This window comes from Oncorhynchus mykiss, chromosome 3 (assembly GCF_013265735.2).
Source record: "Oncorhynchus mykiss isolate Arlee chromosome 3, USDA_OmykA_1.1, whole genome shotgun sequence".
In the NCBI taxonomy this organism is placed as follows: Eukaryota; Metazoa; Chordata; class Actinopteri; order Salmoniformes; family Salmonidae; genus Oncorhynchus; species Oncorhynchus mykiss.
The window spans coordinates 34254006-34275373 of record NC_048567.1 but is presented as its reverse complement, the minus strand read 5'-3'; the positions used below and the strand labels follow the sequence as shown (position 1 = coordinate 34275373).

The following is a 21368-nucleotide window of genomic DNA, read 5'->3' as shown; positions in this document are numbered from 1 at the left end:
CGGACTACATAATTACCTGTTAATTGTGTCACTGAAAACGCATTAAATCACAGAGATACCAAGTACTGCCAGGAAGGAGAATTAAGCTTCATTTGGCAGGACGAATTCGAGAAAGCGCTTTTTTATTTAGTTAAATGGGTCAGCATGATCTCAGCCATAACACTGTCCCCTTTGGGATTTTGTGCAAATGAGTGCCCTCCAACCCCGAGATATGAGATGGGGAAGTTTTTTGAATTAGTGAAGCTAACAAGATATGCCGCGTTACGGGAGCCTGGACTGAAATAAGAGAAGAGCACACTTTAGTGATGGTGGAATAATCTAGTTACATATCAGGATTTTTAAAAACGATATATATTGCATCGACAATATCGCAATATTACTTATACATCGTATATGCATTTAATTATCGTGAAACCGTATCGTGAGGCCCCTGGCAATTCCCAGCACTAGTGCACTTAGTGTTTATGGGAATGTGTGCATGCATACACAGGAGAGTCAAAGCAAGCACACACTCATATAAGTTATGAGTGAGGATTGTTGCAGGCTGGCAGCTTACTGCTACATTAGCGCTGACTCAGGGTAATCCAAACTGAACACTAACACAACACTGTAGTGGTCCGGTCCATTCAGACAGCACCAGACACCCTCTCCCTCCTGACGCCACTGTCCTACCCTTTCACTTCTTCTCTCACCAGACAGACACCTGTGCCTTTCTCTCTAAACCTTTGACCTCTGATCGGGTTGTCCGTGTAACACACACCCGTGTCCCGCTGATGAACTCACCCAGACTCGTCTCCACTCCACAAACTCACGACCTGCCGCTATACCCATGGTGACCGCACTGGGGCCCCTAGAGGCCGTAACTATACTCAAGCCTCTGCCAACACCTGCTGAAGGTGACCTGGGGGCCACGGGGTCCCAAGAGACAGAGAGGGGCCTCCATACACAATGGATGGGCTGGGTTTACCATAGGGATGGAGGGGGGACAGAGGACGGCACAATCCTGCCTTTGTAGGTGTCAGTACAGGGGCCTGACTGGCCCGTTTACTGCTTCTAGATCTCAGCATTGAAAGGTAGGGCCAGGAGTTTTTTCACGTGATCATGCCAGCAAAAACTCCAGGCTCTAGTTGTAGGGTCTAAGGCCAATGCCTGAAAACATGTCAGTCTGTCCGTCACTCCGTCTGTCTGCTCGTCAATGTGTAGAGTGTTAGAGTGTGTTAAGGGTGTCTCAGTGAGTTGCTGAGTGTTTGTCCCCCCTCCCTTACCGTAACTCCCTCAGCACGATCTGCAGAAAGCCCAGGGTAGAGCTCAGCTCCGACTGGCGGCAGGCAGGCAGCAGCAGACCGAACCCCTCGTTGAGTAGCTTCTCCTCCGACAGACCGAGACTTGCGCTCGTCTCAAAAACCTCGGCCACGCCCTCTAGGTAGGACCCCAGGGGGCCCCAGAGGGCCAGGCGGCGAGACGGTTCTGTGGTCTTCAGGTAGAACTCCCTGGCTGTCTGAGAGAAGGAGGCAGCCAGCCAGCTAGCTTGGGCCCCCACGTCAAGGCCCCTCTCCTGGAAGAGCAGTAAGAGAGACAGTTGGCCCCTCCACACCAGGCTCCGCTGGGCAGGGGGGGAGTCCGGAGGGAGCAGGCCCAGCAACTCACAGGCCCGGCCGGCCACGTCCTCCAGCTCGGCCTGCCGGGCCACCACTACGAACAGCAGCAGGAAGTTCATCAGCCCAGCCTCGGATAGTTCCTGCATCCGCCGCTGGTGGAACTTAGAGTACACCCTGGAGAGGCGCGAGAGAGATGGATGAGAAATAAGGGACATGAGTTCCCATTGGTCATAGTAAGATGCAGAGATAGTAGTGTCACAGTTCAAATTGAGTGTGTGACATATTATTCATCTTTCACTGAGACTTTGCATTGCTCTAGACAAGATCAGACTGCACCGCCCAAACCAAAATTCAAGTCTTCAAATGTTTATTGGTAGATCTCCCCACCCGCACCTTCCTCCATCACTCCTTCTCTGGTGCTGATGAGAGGCATGCCAGGTGTGTGTGTGTATGAGAAAAACACCCAGCGCATCGTTGTTAGATCCTACGGGCACCGTGAACAAATGCCTTTAGAGATCATGTTAAATGTCAGACACTCAGCAGTAGGCACGCAGTCACCCACTCTGCAGTCAAACCAATCTACTGCAACACCAGTTAGAGATCAATAACTATCACACACACACCACCCGGGGCTGTGGCGGTCATGAAATTTTGGCAGCCGGTGGTTGTCAAGCAAATAACTGCTGGGCTCACGGTAATTGACCGTTAATTTAAATAAACACATTTAGCATCTCCTGGCTTTCATGCATAGCCTACAAGCCACTGATGCAGAAAAATCTACAGTACCAGTCAAAAGTGTGGACACACCTACTCATTCATTTCTACATTGTAGAATAATAGTGAAGACATCAAAACTATGAAATAACACATATGGAATCATGTAGTAACCCAAAAAAGTGTTAAACAAATCAAAATGTATTTTATATTTGAGATTCTTCAAAGTAGCCACCCTTTGCCTTGATGACAACCCTAACTCTTGGCATTCTCTCAACCAGCATTTTTTTTATTTTTTATTGTACCTTTATTTAACTAGGCAAGTCAGTTACAACCTGTTTGGGATAGGGGGCAGTATTTTCATGTTCGGATGAAAAGCGTGCCCAGAGTAAACTGCCTGCTACTCAGGCCCAGAAGCTAATATATGCATATTATTAGTAGATTTGGATAGAAAACACTGAAGTTTCTAAAACTGTTTGAATGTCTGTGAGTATAACAGAACTCATATGGCAGGTGAAAACCTGAGAAAAATCCAACCAGCAAGTGGGAAATCTGAGGTTTGTAGTTTTTCCAAGTCATTGCCTTTCGAATATACAGTGTAAATGGGGTCATTTTGCACTTCCTAAGGCTACCACTAGATGTCAACAGTATTTGGAACCTTGTTTCAGGCTTCTACTATGAAGGGGGAGCAAAAAAGAGCTGTTTGACTAAGAGGTCTGGCAGAATGCCTTGAGCTAAGTCACGCTCGCAGCCGTGAGCGGCGTTCCTTTTCATTTCTAAAGACAAAGGAATTGTCCGGTTGAAACATGATTGAAGATTTATGATTAAAAGATCCTAAAGAAAGATTGATTCTATACATCGTTTGACATGTTTCTACGAACTGTAATAGAACCTTTTTGACTTTTCGTTTGGACTTTCGTCTTGCCCGCGCCTTGTGAATTTCGATTGGTGAACTAAACGCGCTAACAAAAAGGAGGTATTTGGACTTAAAGATTAACTTTATCGAACAAAAACATTTATTGTGGAACTGGGATACCTGGGAGAGCATTCTGACGAAGATCATCAAAGTTAATATTTATAACGCTATTTCTGACTTTTACTGACTCCATAACATGGCGGTATCTGTATGGCTTGTTTTTGTGGCTTAGCGCTGTACTCAAATTATTGCATGGTGTGCCTTTTCCGTAAAGCCTTTTTGCAATCTGACACAGCGGTTGCATTAAGGAGAAGTATATCTTTAATTCTATGCATAACACATATCTTTTATCAAAGTTTATGATGAGTATTTCTGTAAATTGATGTTTTCGAGGCACAACATTACTGAACATAATTCGCCAATGTAAACAGATTTTTGGATATAAATATGAACTTTATCGAACAAAACATACATGTACTGTGTAACATGAAGTCCTATGAGTGCCATCTGATAAAGATCAAGTTTAGTGATTCATTTTAATCTCTATTTCTGCTTTTTGTGACTCCTCTCTTTGGCTGGAAAATGGCTGTATAATTTTCTGTGACTAGGCACTGACCTAACATAATCGTATGGTGTGTTTTTGCTGTAAAGCCTTTTAGAAATCGGACACGATGGCTAGATTAACAAGAAGTTAAGCTTTAATTTGGTGTATTGCACTTGTGGAAAATAAGTATTTGGTCACCTACAAACAAGCAAGATTTCTGGCTCTCACAGACCTGTAACTTCTTCTTTAAGAGGCTCCTCTGTCCTCCATTCGTTACCTGTATTAACGGCACCTGTTTGAACTTGTTATCAGTATAAAAGACCCCTGTCCACAGCCTCAAACAGTCACACTCCAAACTCCACTATGGCCAAGACCAAAGAGCTGTCAAAGGACACCATAAACAAAATTGTAGACCTGCACCAGGCTGGGAAGACTGAATCTGCAATAGGTAAGCAGCTTGGTTTGAAGAAATCAACTGTGGGAGCAATTATTAGGAATTGGAAGACATACAAGACCACTGATAATCTCCCTCGATCTGGGGCTCCACGCAAGATCTCACCCCGTGGGGTCAAAATGATAACAAGAACGGTGAGCAAAAATCCCAGAAGCACACGGGGGGACCTAGTGAATGACCTGCAGAGAGCTGGGACCAAAGTAACAAAGCCTACCATCAGTAACACACTACGCCGCCAGGGACTCAAATCCTGCAGTGCCAGACGTGTCCCCCTGCTTAAGCCAGTACATGTCCAGGCCCGTCTGAAGTTTGCTAGAAAGCATTTGGATGATCCAGAAGAAGATTGGGAGAATTTCATCTGGCCAGATGAAACCAAAATATAACTTTTTGGTAAAAACTCAACTCGTCGTGTTTGGAGGACAAAGAATGCTGAGTTGCATCCAAAGAATACCATACCTACTGTGAAGCATGGGGGTGGAAACATCATGCTTTGGGGCTGTTTTTCTGCAAAGGGACCAGGACGACTGATCCGTGTAAAGGAAAAAAATGAATGGGGCCATGTATCGTGAGATTTTGAGTGAAAACCTCCTTCCATCAGCAAGGGCATTGAAGATGAAACGTGGCTGGGTCTTTCAGCATGACAATGATCCCAAACACACCGCCCGGGCAACGAAGGAGTGGCTTCGTAAGAAGCATTTCAAGGTCCTGGAGTGGCCTAGCCAGTCTCCAGATCTCAACCCCATAGAAATGTTTTGGAGGGAGATGTTGCCGTGTTGCCCAGCAACAGCCCCAAAACATCACTGCTCTAGAGGAGATCTGCATGGAGGAATGGGCCAAAATACCAGCAACAGTGTGTGAAAACCTTTCATTGCCAACAAAGGGTATATAACAAAGTATTGAGATAAACTTTTGTTATTGACCAAATACTTATTTTCCACCATAATTTGCAAATAAATTCATTAAAAATCCTACAATGTGATTTTCTGGATTTTTTTTCTCATTTTGTCTGTCGTAGTTGAAGTGTACCTATGATGAAAATTACAGGCCTCTCATCTTTTTAAGTGGGAGAACTTGCACAATTGGTGGCTGACTAAATATTTTTTTGTGTTATTTCAAAGTTTTGATGTCTTCACTATTATTCTACAATGTAGAAAATAGCAAAAATAAATAAAACGCTTGAATGAGTAGGTGTGTACAAACTTGACTGGTACTGTACATTTTAAAAAAAGTCTAATAAATTCATGGAATATAGCCTACACCATCACAAGTATCCATTATTTATTTTAGACAGGTCTAACACGATATGAAGAAAATGTAGTCTATTTCAGAACAGAATAGCATACTCTGAATTGTCCTTATGTTAGGCCCTGATATGGCTGTGTGCTACACTAGTTTATTTAGCAGACATGATTTGCTTAGAATTCCGTGGCATTATTTTATAGTATGAAGAATAAAATGTAACATAGCTGAATAAAATAGTAAGGATATTTACATAAGTATTCAGACCCTTTACTTAGTACTTTGTTGAAGCACCTTTGGCAGCAATTGACAGCCTAGAGTCTTCTTGGGGATGATACTACAAGCTTGGCACACCTGTATTTGAGGAGTTTTCCCATTCTTCTCTGCAGATCGTTGTCCTGTTGGAAGGTGAACCTTCTCCCCAGTCTGAGGTTGTTAGCACTCTAGAGCAAGTTTTCATCAAGGATCTCTCTGTACATTGCTCAGTCCATCTTCCCGTTGATCCCTTCTAGTCTCTCAGTCCCTACAGCTGAAAAACATCCCCAAAGCATGATGCTGCCACCACCATGCTTCACCATAGGGATGGTGCCAGGTTTCCTCCAGAAGTGATGCTTGGCATTCAGGCCAAAGAGTTCAATCTTGGTTTCATCAGGCCAGAGAATCTTGTTTCTCATGGTCTGAGAGTCCTTTAAGTGCCTTTTGGCAAACTCCAAGCAGGCTGTCATGTGCCTTTTACTGAGGAGTGGCTTCCGTCTGGCCAAACTACCATAAAAGGCCTGATTGGTGGAGTGCTGCAGAGATGGTTGTTCTTCTGGAAGGTTCTCCCATCTCCACAGAGGAACTCTGGAGCTCTGCAAGAGTGACCATCGGGTTCTTGGTCACGTCCCTGACCAAGGCCCTTCTCCCACGATTGTTCAGTTTGGTTGGGCGGCCAGCTCTTGGAAGAGTCTTGGTGGTTCCAAACTTCTTGCATTTAAGAATGATGGAGTCCACTGTGTTCCTGGGGACCTTCAATGCTACATAAATGTTTTACAGACAACTCTATGCTACAGAAATGTTTTATAGACAACTCCTTTGACCTCACGGCTTTGTTTTTGCTCTGACATGACTTGCTTGGGCCAAGAAACGCGAGCAATGGACATTAGACCAGTGGAAATCTGTCCTTTGGTATCATGAGTCCAAATTTGAGATTTTTGGTTCCAACAACTGTGTCTTTGTAAGACGCAGAGTCGGTGAACTGATGATCTCCGCATGTGTGGTTCCCACCGTGAAGCATGAAGGAGGTGTGATGGTGCTTTGCTGGTGACACTGTTGTGATTTATTTAGAATTTAAGGCACACTTAACCAGCATGGCTACCACAGCATTCTGCAGCGATACACCATCCCATCTGGTTTGCGCTTAGTGGGACTATCATTTGTTTTTCAACAGGAAAATGACCCAAAACACACCTCCAGGCTGTGTAAGGGCTATTTGACCAAGAAAGAGAGTGGGGATGGAGTGCTGCATCAGATGACCTGGCCTCCACAATCACCCGACCTCAACCCAATTGAGATGTCTTGGGATGAGTTGGACCGCAGAGTGAATGAAAAGCAGCCAACAAGTGCTCAGCATATGTGGGAACTCCTTCAAGACTGGTGGAAAAGCACTCCTCATGAAGCTGGTTGAGAGAATGCCAAGAGTGTGCAAAGCTGTCATCAAGGCAAATGGTGACTACGTTGAAGGAGACTGGTACTGTATAAGTTTGATTTGTTTGACACTTTTTTGGTTACTACATGATTCCATGTGTGTTATTTCATAGTTTTGATGTCTTCACTATAATTCTACAGTGTAGAAAATAGTAAGAATAAAGAAAATCCTTGAATGAGTAGGTGTGTCCAAACTTTTGACTGGTACTGTATGTGTGAAATTAGTTTTGAATGACTATTATCACGCACCGGTCATCTATGCACTTAAATAGCGAATGGAGGACGCTTTTCCCATGGTTCATTTTCATGCCAGCAAGGACGGCTAAATTCATGTTGTAAAGTGAAGCGATGTGCTAAATATTAGGATAAGTTGAGAAATAAATAGAGGCCAAGCCTATAGAAAGCTGATGAGATCCTCCTTTTAAGAGGCCATCAAAACAATGTCCTCACGCAATTGCATAGCCTATTTTGAGCAACATGAGCTCTCATTAAGTGTTTGATTTGATTTTCAATCACTTTTGCATTGATGTCAGAGTGAATCGAGGTACAATAGAGTGCTGATGACCAGGCAGTTAGTAGCCTACCAAACTTGCTAATGACCATCAGAGCTTGGAGAAGCTTAGTTACCGTGACCGGAATTTGACTGCGGTCATGACTCGTGACGGTAATATGGTCACCGTAACAGCCCTAACCATGACTGGTTCTAAAGTTTTGCTACATGTTACACGGAGAGAGAGTGAGAGGAGAAGGAAAAAGGTGAGGAAGAGAGGTGTATGGATGATATACATGTGGCAAAAACCTAAGGCAGGAAGAGAGAGTGAGAAGAAGGGAAAGATGAGAAAGAGACATTTCTATTTTTTTATTTAACTAGGCAAGTCAGTTAAGAACAAATTCCTATTTACAACGATGACCTAGGAACAGTGAGTTAACTGCCTTGTTCAGGAGCAGCACGACAGATTTTTACCTTGTCAGCTCGGGGATTCGATCTAGCAACCTTTTGGTTTACTGGCCCAACGCTCTAACCACTAGGCTACCTGCCTAGTGGTTAGAGAAAAGAAAAACAGCAGTGGGAAATGGATTTATAGTTTGTCTGTAACAGGTTGGGAGGCTTTTTCCTGTGTTTTCTGTCTGTCAGACAAACAGTCCGTCTGTGTGTTTGTTTATCCTGGACAGCTTTTTCCGGAGGCAGGCAGATGCTCAAGACTCCCGGCATAAGAGATCAGCGCTCTCCCAGTCGATCCCATTAATGCAGCCACCACAGGCCTCCCACGGAGCCAGCGGGAACGCTGCCGGAACGCCGTAAGCACGCCCGGCTCTTCTCGAGGGAACTGGAGCAGAGAGAGAGGGAGAGGGGGTGTTCTAATCTGGACCAGGCCCAGCCCAGTCCGGTCCCTGCCAGCAACCTTCCTGCCGCTGCCCACCCCCATCCGTGCTGGAAACCAACACGGCTTCGTTAAGGGGAATTAACCGCCATGCTCGTTAGCTAATTAGCCTTCATGTCTGCGGAGCGGCTGAGCACGTTCCAGACAGAGGGAAGTCATTAGGCGGACTTATCCTCCTCGCTAGTGCCCAGCCGGGCTCGTCCCAGGCCACGTTCTGATGTTGGGACCATGGGCTTGGATGGGCTTTGGTCTCCCCCAGAAAGAGGAGCCATAACTGGGGGAGTTTGGGAAACAGCTGTGGGCTTTATGTGGGGCTCAGTGGGACTAGGCTGGTCTCCACTGGGAGGAGAGGAGAGGCAGGTGGAGGTTCCTCCTGAGACACCTGCTCTCCCTGGGAGTCTGAGCAAATAGCAAAGCCTCAGAGAGGGGCTGTGCCACACCTGGCAGGCACACACACATGCACAGACACGTCAAGATCAAGGCACAGAGAGTCGTGTCTGTGAATGTGGACTCACCTGTATTTCGTATCAACATAATATTGAAGTAAACTAATTTAGCTCCATTTAAAGAGTACCTTAGGGGTTTAACTGGCCTCCTTTTCTGTACCCCATCCCTACAAACACACGCGCGCCTCACCTGCCCTTGATCTGCCTCCAAGGGGCGCCGCCTGCGTTCTCCTGGGCCAGGTAGAGAGCCAGCACTCTGAGGAAGATCTGAAAGGAGTTGGCTGAGCGGTACAGCTGGGTGTGGCCGGAGGAACGAAGGGGGGAGGGGGAGCAGCAGCTTCGGGCCTGGTCCAACAGGGCCAGGGGGGTTCTGCTCACGCTGCCGAGCCCCGACACCCCTAACCAGGGCACTGTGAACAAACCGCTCTGAAGGGAAGGGGAGACAGAGGGGAGAATGTAATTGGGATATTTGGGGGGGGGATTAATGGGCACATAACTCTGCTGTATATAATAGACATAACATCTCATATACATCAAACATACTGTACATGACATATAGTGTGTTAGAGGTATTCTTTACCAGGTTTTTGCTGTAGTACTCCCAGAGTGTGGCGACAGTGCCATTGTTAGGTTTCCATAGCAGAGACAGACTCAGGCAGCAGTGGACGTGCATTCTGATCTGGTCCTCCTGTAGCGCTCTCTGCAACACACACAGATCAATCAACAAAACAAATGATAACTGTACACAGAAACCATGCACCCGTCCATAACCCATATCCCCTTTGCGCGAGAGCCTACCTTGGGGTTACAGGTGGACTTGAGCAGCTCACACACAAAACTCCAGTTGTCCTCCAGCTGTTTCTGTGAGACCAGAGCATACATTATATTACCAACAAAAACATACAGTCTAATACGCTTGGGCAAGAAGTTTATATTGCAGGGGATACGATCGGGACAAATCAGGATTTTGACCATTTCAACTATAAATGGAAGACACATTTCAGAAATTCAGCCATATCTGATTAATCAGGGGGGGGAAAAAATCACACGCCTTTACAGTTTAGGACATCCCTCCTTATAGCCCCCTAATCTCAGGTAGATTACCCCGTTTTGGAAGGCCCCGTTGTGGCTGTATTGTCCCAGCTCAGCCAAGTGAGTGACAAGCCACCAGGTGAAGCCCAGAGGGTCTTTACAGTGTGTAGGGAGCACACCGTACTGCTCTGCTACAGGCTGGCCACTGATCAGAGACTGCAGCAGTGTGTTCATGTAGTTCCAGAAAGACTGGGGGAAACACACACACGTGCACACACACACAGTTGTAAATACAAACACTATGTCAAATTTGATTAATTGCAGATAAAATCCAAATGGTCACCGAATCATAGAGTTACACCAAGTGTGAACGTGTGTATGTTCACCTGTGTGTGTAACACTTTGCTCCTGTGTTCCAGTAAGTGTATAAGTAGTATCCACAGCTCTTTGGTGCAGGTGCAGTAGTAGTGATAGCTGGTCAGGGCCTCAGTAGGCCTTACCTAGAACAGAGGAAAGAGTTAGGAATACCCTCGGAAGAGGCTACCAACTCTTACGGAGATGTAAATGTTGCCTGTAGGTTTTAAATTACCTGTAGGTTTTAAATGACCTATCGATTTCACCCTTTCCAGGCAGTATTATAACCATATGAAAAGTTGTTAGGAATTTTCTTTTTTTGTTTTTCTTCACACCCAACTCTTAGACACAACCGCATTGCTTACATCCGCCATGACAGGCTCATTGTCCACCCTTCCTCACAGAAGCCTGGAAGGGATGAGAAAGCCAAGCCTATGGGTTCGTAGCTTCAACCCCGCAGCACCCACACCAATTGATTAATGGACTGCTGAATGTATTTTTTATTTTTTTGTACCTTGCTTTGTTTGCTCTTTTCACTATTATGTCCATCTCTGATAAGCTACCAAGGAAAGGGCTGAAAATAGCCTATATTATTATATGTAGCCGTAGGAATAAGGTTCAAGAAATCAATAACTTGCTAACATCAGATAACATTCATATACTAGCTATTTCTGAGAGTCACTTAGATAATTCATTTGATGATACAGCAGTAGCAATACAGGATATAATATTTATAGAAGAGGCAGAAATGCTTATGGGGGAGGTGTTGCTGTATATTCAGAGCCATATCCCTGTAATGCTTACAGATCTCATGTCAAGTGTTATTGAAGTGTTGTGGTTGCAGGTTCACTTGGCACATCTAAAGCATTTTCTTTTGGGGTGTTGCTATAGGCCACCAAGTGTGAACAGTCAGTATCTAAATAATATGTGTGAAATGCTTGATCGTGTATGTGATGTAAACAGAGAGGTCTACCTTCTTGGGGACTTGAGTATTGACTGGTTTTCATCAAGCTGTCCGCTCAAGAGGAAGCTTCTTACTGTAACCAGTGCCTGTAATCTGGTTCAGGTTGTTAATCAACCTACCAGGGTGTTTACAAACACTACAGGAACAAGATCATCCACATGTATCGATCACATTTTTACTAACACCGTAGAACTTTGTTCTAAAGCTGTATCCGTACCCATTGGATGCAGTGATCACAGTATAGTAGTTATATTCAGGAAAGCCAAAGTTCCAACAGCTGGGTCTAAAATAGTGTATAAGAGATCATACAAAAGATTTTGCTGTGACTCTTATGTGGATGATGTTAAAAAATAGTTGTTGGTCTGATGTGATTAATAAGGAGCATCCAGACCCTGCACTTGATGAATTTATGAAATTTCTTCTTCCAATTATTGATAAACATGCACCTATTAAGTGACGGACTGGTAGAACTGTTAAGGCTCCATAGATTGATGAGGAATTGGTTCAAAGAGATGGGGCAAAAGGAGTGGCTAATAAGTCTGGATGTACATCCGACTGGCAGACTTACTGCATATTGATTACTTAATTGGCAAAGTGGTCAACAACGAACTGTGAGCCAAGAAAACAATTAATGAAAGAAAATAATTGCATGTTTTAATTTTGTAAAGTTAGAGTGGGAGAGGTGGACAAATTATTGTTATCGATCAATAATGACAAAACCTGGCATTGACAACTTAGATGGAAAGCTCCTGAGGATGGTAGCTGACTCTATAGACACTCCTATCTGTCATGTCTTTAATCTGAGCCTAGAGGAAAGTCTGTCCTCAGGCCTGGAGGGAAGCCAAAGTAATTCAACTACCCAAGAGTGGTAAAGCAGCCTTTACTGGTTCTAACAGCAGACCTATAAACTTTCTGCTCTTAGCAAACTGTTGGAAAAAATTGTGTTTGACCAAATACAGTGCTATATCTCTGTAAACAAATTAACAACAGACTTTGAGAATGCTTATAGAGAAGGGCACTCAACATGTACTGCACTGACACAAATGACGATTGAAAGAAATTGATAATAAGAAGATTATGGGAACTGCACTGTTAGATTTCAAGCAGCCTTTGATATTATTGACCATAACCTGTTGTTGAAAAAAAAACTTAAGTTATGGCTTTTCAACCTCTGTCATATCGTGGATTCAGAGCTATCTATCTAACAGAACTCAAATGGAAGCTTATCTAATGTCAAACATGTAACGTGTGGTGTACTGCAGGGCAGGTCTCTAAGCCCTCTAATCTTTTCTATTTCTACAAATGACCTGTCACTAAACAAAGCATGCATGTCCATGTATGCTGATGATTCAACCATATAAGCATCAGCAACCCCAACTAATAAAGTCACTGAAACCCTTAAAGAGTTGCAGTCTGTTTTGGAATGGGTGGCCAGTAATGAACTGGTCTTGAACATTTCTAAAACTAAGAGTATTGTATTTGGTAAAAAAATAATTCCCTACGTTCTAGACCTCAGCTGAATCTGGTAATGAATGGTGTGGCTGTTGAACAAGATAAGGAAACTAAATTACTTGGCATTAACTGTCATGGTCAAAACATATAGATGCAATGGTTGTAAAGATGGGGTGAGGTCTGTCCAAAATAAAGAGATGCTCTGCTTTTTTGACACCACACAGAAAAAAGCAAGTTCTGCAGGCTCTAGTTTTGTCTAATCTTGATTATTGTCCAGTCGTGTGGTCCAGTGCTGCACGGAAAGACCTAGTTAAGCTGCAGCTGGCCCAGAACAGAGTGGTACGTCTTGCTCGTAATCATTGTAATCAGAGGGCACAGTCCCCAAATCCAGAACAAATTCAAGAAAGCATACAATATTATAGAGAGACATTATTGCATGGAACTCCGTTCAATCTCATATTGCTCAAATAAACAGCAAACCTGGTTTCAAAAAACAGATGAAGCAACACTTCACGGCACAACACCTCTCCCCTACTTGACCTAGATAGCTTGCGTGTATGCATTGATATGTAGGCTACATGTGCCTTAAACATTTTATTTTTTTTACGTAGTTTTGTCCTTGAGCTGCTCTTGTCTATTAATGTTCTGTATTATGTCATGTTTCAAGTGTACCCCAGGAAGAGTAGCTGCTGCTTTTGCAACAGCTAAATGGGGATCCTAATAAAATACAACAATACACCACCCACCCACAGAGAGATGGGAGCACAGCGTCAGCCATAGTGTGGCGCCCCTGGAACATTCTTACGGGGTTTGCCTCAAGGCTTACTCAATGGTTAGTGTTGTTAAGGAACACAACACACACGTATAACCCCAAGAACAGTACCTTGCTGTATTTGCTCATGGCCATGCCCGTGAGGTCAGAGAGCAGGTTGCAGAGATGCTCCTCAAACAGGCTGTTGTTGGTCAGGTTCTCCCCTGTCAGGTTCACAAACTGGTGAGCGTACACCACCTGACCTGCAAAGATCAAACAGACAAATAAGAATGCAGTAGACCTACAATACACTGACAATACCAGCCTGACAACACCCGCCTCAACTTATTTTATTTTTCTCTCTCTTCATATTGTGTATTTCAGATCCGTTTTCGATTTTTACAGTACTGCATATGCAATTTGTTTTGCCTTGGAAGATTACCCTACGACATGTTAGACGAGATCCTAAATAACAACAAGAAAATCAACACATACCTTGCATCCTCTGCCCCAGCAGGTGGAGAATCTCCAATACTGACCAGTGGATGTCCAGGTGGAGGTGTAACAAATGCCAGGAGGGAGGAAACAGCTGAGGGGAGATATACAGTAAAAGCATAACAGGGTGTATTCACCAGACCTGGGTTCAAATACTTTCAAATATCTAAAATATTTTCACATACTTACAAAATGTAAAGGAACATTTGATGTGTGTGCTTTTCTAATAATGTAACTAATTGAACGAATCCTCACTATCTGCAAGTTGGCAGTACGCCCAGGCCCTTGATTTGAGAACAAAAGATCTCAGTTTCAAGGTTTCCGCCTAGACAAGAAGCCTCCTGGGGTGTTGGGTGTTGCCTCGTAGGGTCTGTCACATGCATGACCCAGTATTGGTCAGTCACATGAATGAAGCAAATGTTAATGATTAATTAATTATGATTGATGAATAAGCTAAATCATGCAAATATAACTTGTCTGCAGTATATTAGAGAGCTAACGGGACTTCCCCAGGTAGAGCTCCTGATCGACATGTATACTTGGTGAATTGAGTTGGTTGGAACCTCTCCAGGGCGCTGATGATAAAAAATGATTAATTAAAGATTGACTTTGAGTGTCCCTGTGTAGAATTTCCACAACAGAAGTAAGTATTGAGATATATTTGAATAGTTGAATAGTAGTTGAATATTTTCATGTATTTGGAAATACACTTGGAAAGTATTTGAACAACTTAAATCCACCGACTCAAATGCACTCTCATGCAATTAACCCAGGTATTTGAAAATAGCCTTTGAAATAAGTATTTGAACATACTGTCAAATTGAAATAAGTATTTGAACATACTGTCAAATACAATTTGGCAGACTATTTGTTTTTAACATTCAAATACTCAAATAAAAATAATTGTTTTTTTGGCTGTGTATTTGAATATTCTGTGTATTTGAATATTGAAATACACAGAAAAATTATATTAAATACCAGATACTCAAATACACATATTTGAACCCAGGTCTGGTATTCACTCACAATATTCATGCTGTGTGTGTGTGTGTGGGGGGGGGGGGGGGGGGGGGCTACCTTGCCCTGGTGCTGTATGGTGAGGGCACTCTGGATGTTGGCTGGCAGGTCTTTGAGGCGCCCTATGAGGAGGGTGACCCCAAAGAGCTCCTCCAGCAGAGCAGAGGGTAGCTGAGCCTCCAGCTCCACATAGGGGTGACAGGGGCCCTCCTCCAGGGAACAGGTGGGCTCCAGGTACCTGCAGGGTGCAGAGGTCACATAGGGAATCACAGAAAAGTCAGGTGTCAGACCTGAATGCTGATCCTTTGACCTTTTAAACAAAAAACAAATCCTTACACTGTTTTACTGGAATATGTATATGCCTAGTAAATATAGCCTATGCCCTAGGCCAGGAACAGTCAGTGAGAATCAGTAATAACTGACCAGCAGCATTACCTGTATAGGAAGACTTTGACATATTGGAGAAACAGCACACATTGTTGCCTAAGGTCTTCTGCCTCATAATGGAGGCTGCTGGCTTGGCCTGAAACATAGCATTGTCAAGTACATACAGTACAACGAAAACAGTATAAGATTTCCCCATTACAACAACCCAGAAAAATAAAATCCAACCACCACCATACCAAATCTAATCACTTCACACTTGGTTATTACCACAAAGCTTTCTCAAATCAAACCATGAGCAGCAAGGTACACATTAAGTTAGCTTACCAAAGTCATGAGAGCTGGACTGCACCAGGGTCTCTAATTTAAGAAGCTTTTGCCTGAAAGGTGACAACAAATTGTGACATACTGACCTCAAAACCCTGAGAATGAGAGACAGTGAGGCAGTTCTACATAGTCTGAAATAAATGAATGACACTCCACATTATCTGGCTGTATTCCCACCTGAACAGGCCAAACAAAAGCTTGGTAGATTCCACCAGAGCGGTCTCTGTCACCCATGGGAAACCAAAGATATCCACTGTGTCATCTTCGTAGTCTGCAGGGGCTGGGGCCAGACGTAACAGCAGCCTATGGAAGACAATAGTAACTTAGATCTGCTGCAGCCTAAAAGACACTGAAGACAGGGAGTTTTCCCTCAAACAATATTGTCGGTAATGATTCTGTTGTATTATAACAAGGTCAACATATTATTATTTCTGTCCACTGTTGTCAGCTGTCCAATCTGACGATCGTTTGAGTTACTATGCGTCACATTCGGTATGCAAGTCCCACCTATTTCCTGGATCATGTCCTGTTATTGAATGGCCTTCAAGATTATATTGTCAAATTCATGAAAACTCAGTAATTTAAGATATATATTATATTTGTATTCTTGGAATAATTTACTCAATCAATCACAAATCTTCATGAAAGGCATCAGGTAGAAGTCAATTAATCTACAAATACTAATATAATTTTACATATCTTAAATTACTGCGTTTTCATGAATTTGACAATATAATCTTGACAATATAAATGCAACATGCAACAATTTCAAATATTTTACTGGGTACCAGTTCATATAAGGAAATCAGTCAATTTAAATAAATTATTACAGACAGAAATACTCCTCAGTACTTTTTTTATTCAGTGTATAATCTACTCTACTGTATAAGAGTAGAGACATTACATTAGGCACTTGCCATGACACGTGACAAAACACCGATCGATTCATGTATCATGTCCCAGTGTTTTTGAATGGCCTTCAAGAATACATAATACATTTTAAAAAGCAGTCATTTAAGATATGTAAAAAATTATATTTGTATTAGTGGATTAATTTACTCAAACAGAAATCTTAATGAAAGGCATCAGGTAGAAGTCAATTAATCCACAAATACTAATATAATTTTACATACATCTTAAACAACCACTTTTTTATTAATTCGATTTTATATTCTTGAAGTCCATTCAAAAACACTGTGGGACACAATCCATGAAGTAGGCGGGACTTTCCTTCTGTATTTACCATGACAAGTACCTAATGTAATGTCTCTGTACTCTTATACAGTAGATTATACACTGAATAAAGGAGTACTGAGGAGTATTTCTGAATGTAATAATTCATTTAAATTGACTGATTTCCTTATATGAACTGGTACTCTGTAAAATATTTTAAATTGTTGCATTGTTGCATTTATATTTTTGTTCAGTATAATATTAGCCTGCCAAGATATGCCTTAGCAGTGTGCTCATAGAGACGTTACCGTTTCAGGGAGCCCCTGCCAATATAACCGTCAGATGACAGTGGCCGGGTGTCATCCCGACCCGGGTCAGATGCACAGGAGAAACAGGGTGGCAGGGCTGGGGTCAGCTCACACTGGCTTTCCCCTGCGAAGGGTGACACCGGCGGGGTCAGCGACTGGCTGATGTCCTCTTCCATTGTCTTCACTTTAGAGAAGCGACATTAAAGACACAATCTGTCATTTCAACAGTCTGGCCATGGCACTTTGGTTGGGAAGATGAGAAATAGGGCTCGGGAAGTGTACAATTCATAGTTAGAGCTTACTGTTAGTAAGTTACGTGCAGGGAATGACAATCAATGTTTTATCAATATAATCGTTTTTGAAACGATACAAATGACAACATAAACAATTAAACAACACATCTATAAAAACGTACACGTAGTTAGCCAAGTTAGCCTTGTAATCTTACAGGGCTAATGTTGGCCAACTTCTAACGTTACTTAGCTAGCTAGTTCCCTGAAATACTAACGTTTGATTTGTATAACTAACTCCTTGTTCTATCTGCGCCGTGGTTCACTAGTACGAGTCTTGACTTTATGCCCTGTCGAGAATAACATCGTCAAAAACACCTACATTAGCAGCACTGTTGAATAAACTGCAGTTACACCATTAAATGAAAAGCCAAGTAAAAAAAAACAGCTTGGTGTGGTTAACGAGCTAGCTTAAATCCAGACGAAATCCTGGAATCCTTTCTGAACGCTCTGTCTGGTGTTTTCACTTCCGCCTGTCTCTCCCGCGCAAAAGGAGCACATGCGCAAAGTCGGCACTGCGACCGATATCTCCGGGATAATTGGTACGAAGTTCTGTCGAGAGGAGTGACGTAGCTGTTAAATTGTAGCAAATACGTTACAGTTATCATTCGATTGATTTAAAAAAACAAGATTACAAAATAATGATACGCATTTATTTTTTTACATTTTATTTCACCTTTATTTAACCAGGTAGGCAAGTTGAGGACAAGTTCTCGTTTACAATTGCGACACATACAACAACACAGAGTTACACATGGAGTAAAACAAACATGCAGTAGAAAACTAAGTCTATATACAATGTGAGCAAATAAGGTGAGATAAGGGAGGTAAAGGCAAAAAAAAGGCCATGGTGGCGAAGTAAATACAATATAGCATGTAAAACAATGGTAGATTTGCAGTGGAAGAATGTGCAAGGTAGAGATAGAAATAATGGGGTGCAAAAGAGCAAGATAAATGAATACATTATGGGGGGAGGTAGTTGTTTGGGCAAAATTATAGATGGGCTATGTACAGGTGCAGTAATATGTGAGCTGCTCTGACAGCTGGTGCTTAAAGCTAGTGAGGGAGATGTGTTTCCAGTTTAAGAGATTTTTGTAGTTCGTTCCAGTCATTGGCAGCAGAGAACTGGAAGGAGAAGGAATAATTGGTTTTTGGGGGTGACCAGAGAGATATACCTGCTGGAGCACGTGTCACAGGTGGGTGCTGCTATGGTGACCAGCGAGCTGAGATAAGGGGGGACTTTACCTCGCAGGGTCTTGTAGATGACCTGGAGCCAGTGGGTTTGGCGACGAGTATGAAGCGAGGGCCAGCCAACGAGAGCGTACAGGTCGCAGTGGTGGGTAGTATATGGGGCTTTGGTGACAAAATGGATGGCACTGTGATAGACTGCATCCAATTTATTGAGTAGGGTATTTGAGGCTATTTTGTGAATGACATTGCTGAAGTTGAGGATTGGTAGGATGGTCAGTTTTACAAGGGTATGTTTGGCAGCATGCGTGAAGGATGCTTTGTTGCGACTTTGGATTGGAGATGTTTGATGTGAGTCTGTGTAACAGTATAACTTTAAACTGTCCCCTCGCCCATACCCGGCCGTGAACCAGGGACCCTCTGCACACATCAACAACAGTCACCCACGATGCATCGTTACCCATCGCTCCACAAAAGCCGCGGCCCTTGCAGAGCAAGGGGAACCACTACTTCAAGGTCTCAGAGCGACATCACCGATTGACATCACCGATTGAAACGTTATTTAACGCGCACCACCGCTAACTAGCTAGCCGAGAGTTTACAGTCTGTCAGCTCAGATTTGAATTTGCAACCTTTCAGTTACTAGTCTAACGCTCTAACCACTAGGCTGCCCTGCTGCCCCAGCACTGAATTAGCCCATGTCATCTAACATTTTTATATTGGTAAATTAGTCTAGTGGCCAGCTATCTAAATGTAGTAATCATGGTCGAATTACCATCCGAGGGCCCCCATTGATTTTGTCAGTCAAACTCACTCAGATATCATATTAAAAACAACAAATATTTCTCTCCACCCTATGACAAAATGTGTAGAATTGCAGAGAAATTGCAAAAACATATCTGTCCCATGGCAAAATGTGTAGAATTGCACAAAATTAACTGAAACTTAAAAAACAACAACAGGGGGATGGTAATTGTTTTCTCGCAATGTGGTTTGGTGTGGTGGGGTCGGGGGTTATGCAGATGTGGGTACACACATCCTCGAGCAACTGCGGCCCTTCATGATGAGTTCATGTTTTTCTGGCCCCCACCTCCATCAAAGTTGACAATATCCCTGGTATAGTTGATGTAATGCATTTTATTTGTATGTCATTTGTAGCCTTGTATGAAAGTCACGTCCTATGCCCTTCCTTCCCCGACAGTCCGTCTCTTGGTGTCCCCGTCTCATTAAAAACAGTACAACAGTGAAATAAAACTGGACCCAGGTTAACCCTAATTTCCATATGCAGATCTGCCTGTGCGAAATGGTGTCTCGCCATCTCACCACGCTTGCATTCAAATGCATATTCACATATTTTCTAAAATAATTTTTGACAGGAGCAGAATGTTGTTGTTTGCTGGAGTAGTTTGTGACGGGATTTAATTCGCTTTCGTTTGGATACATGCTCGAGATCTAGGGAATCAATAGGCTAGATAAATCTACATACAACCGTGTGTTCATACCACTGGGCGAATTTGTATGAATATCCCCCTATACACCACAGGTAGAGACAATAAAGAAGACCGAGAGACATTGAATTGGATTTGTTTGCTTTGTTAGGCAACGAATATGTGTTACATAACATCAAGAGATCCAGACCCAAAAGCAAGCACACATAGTTGTCTTGGATGTGAAGGTAGGTTCCATCATTTCTGCTAACCTTTCTTTGGAGAGAGGGGAGGGCAATTTCAACGTGTGTATATTAATAAATCCCCTTCCTACAAGGGAGTGGGTAACTTAAGTCTTTCCAAATGGTTCATTATGTTCTGAGATGCTCAGTTGTGAGATGAATTCTGTAGTTTTATTGTGAGATCAATTCTGTCATTTTATTCAGGGACATTTCTGGCTATTTTTTGGTGTACCTAAGCGGAATTTGTTAAGGGGGGCCCACTTTCCGGGAAAAACATTAGGCAGCACTAGTAACATTTTACAGTTTTATTAAAGCTAATGTATGCAATTCCACACCTTTTTCCATGGGACAGAGAGAAAATGTTGCAGTTTTAATACTAATTTCCTGCAATTCTGCACATTTTTTATATGGGGTTGAGATAATTATTTTCAGTTTTTCATCAAATGTCTTGCAGTTCTATACGTTTTGCCATTGGATGGAGAAAACATGTTGCCATTTTAAAGCTCATTTCCTGCAGTTCTACATATTTTGCCATGACTTATGCCATGTTCATATGATGTCTGAGTGAGAATAACTAACAAAATCAATGGGGGCCCCCTTGAGTTCAGGGCTCCTGGGCACATGCGTGCCTTGCGTGCCCAGACAGTAATTTGGGCATGATTACTACAAGATTTTCACTGCTGGCTAGACTAACTTACCTAGCAATCTATCAAATGTTAGCTGACATGGACTAATTGAGTGACAGTGACTGACATAACTGCCCCCTAGCTGCCTCTTATTAACCCACCATAATATTGGCCTGGAAACGGCATTGATTTGATTATTATTAGTTATTATTATTGCATTATTTAGTCCAATTTATTATATAGGGCTACTGTATTGCCACCTTGGTGCAGGTCAGGGGAAGCTCGGCGGGTTGCTGGAGGCCTGGTGATGAGGCTGAGGCTGGAGCGAGAGGGGTTGAGACAGGGTAAGCAGGTCCGGA

At 43.0% G+C, this 21368-nt stretch overlaps 1 protein-coding gene across 3 annotated transcripts in view; it reads right to left on the bottom strand.

Annotated features, from left to right (window-relative positions):
* Positions 1-18021, bottom strand: part of mms22l (MMS22-like, DNA repair protein) — a 31361-nt gene extending 13340 nt beyond the window's left edge. Inside the window, exons 1-14 of one of the 3 annotated variants that reach the window (XM_021596411.2) lie at positions 17745-18021; positions 17237-17420; positions 15933-16058; positions 15756-15808; positions 15480-15567; positions 15105-15282; positions 14028-14121; positions 13665-13795; positions 10398-10511; positions 10084-10260; positions 9778-9840; positions 9560-9679; positions 9170-9405; positions 1266-1772 (exon numbers count right to left, since the gene is read on the bottom strand). In XM_021596411.2, coding sequence (XP_021452086.2) covers positions 1266-1772; positions 9170-9405; positions 9560-9679; positions 9778-9840; positions 10084-10260; positions 10398-10511; positions 13665-13795; positions 14028-14121; positions 15105-15282; positions 15480-15567; positions 15756-15808; positions 15933-16058; positions 17237-17412 — 2063 coding nt within the window. In that variant the 5' untranslated portion in view covers positions 17413-17420; positions 17745-18021. Of the gene's footprint in view, positions 1-1265; positions 1773-9169; positions 9406-9559; positions 9680-9777; positions 9841-10083; positions 10261-10397; positions 10512-13664; positions 13796-14027; positions 14122-14282; positions 15069-15104; positions 15283-15479; positions 15568-15755; positions 15809-15932; positions 16059-17236; positions 17421-17744 lie in introns of those variants that run through there. The other 2 variants (XM_021596415.2, XM_021596418.2) reach the window with 2 other exon arrangements.
* Between the last annotated feature and the right edge of the window lie 3347 nt (positions 18022-21368).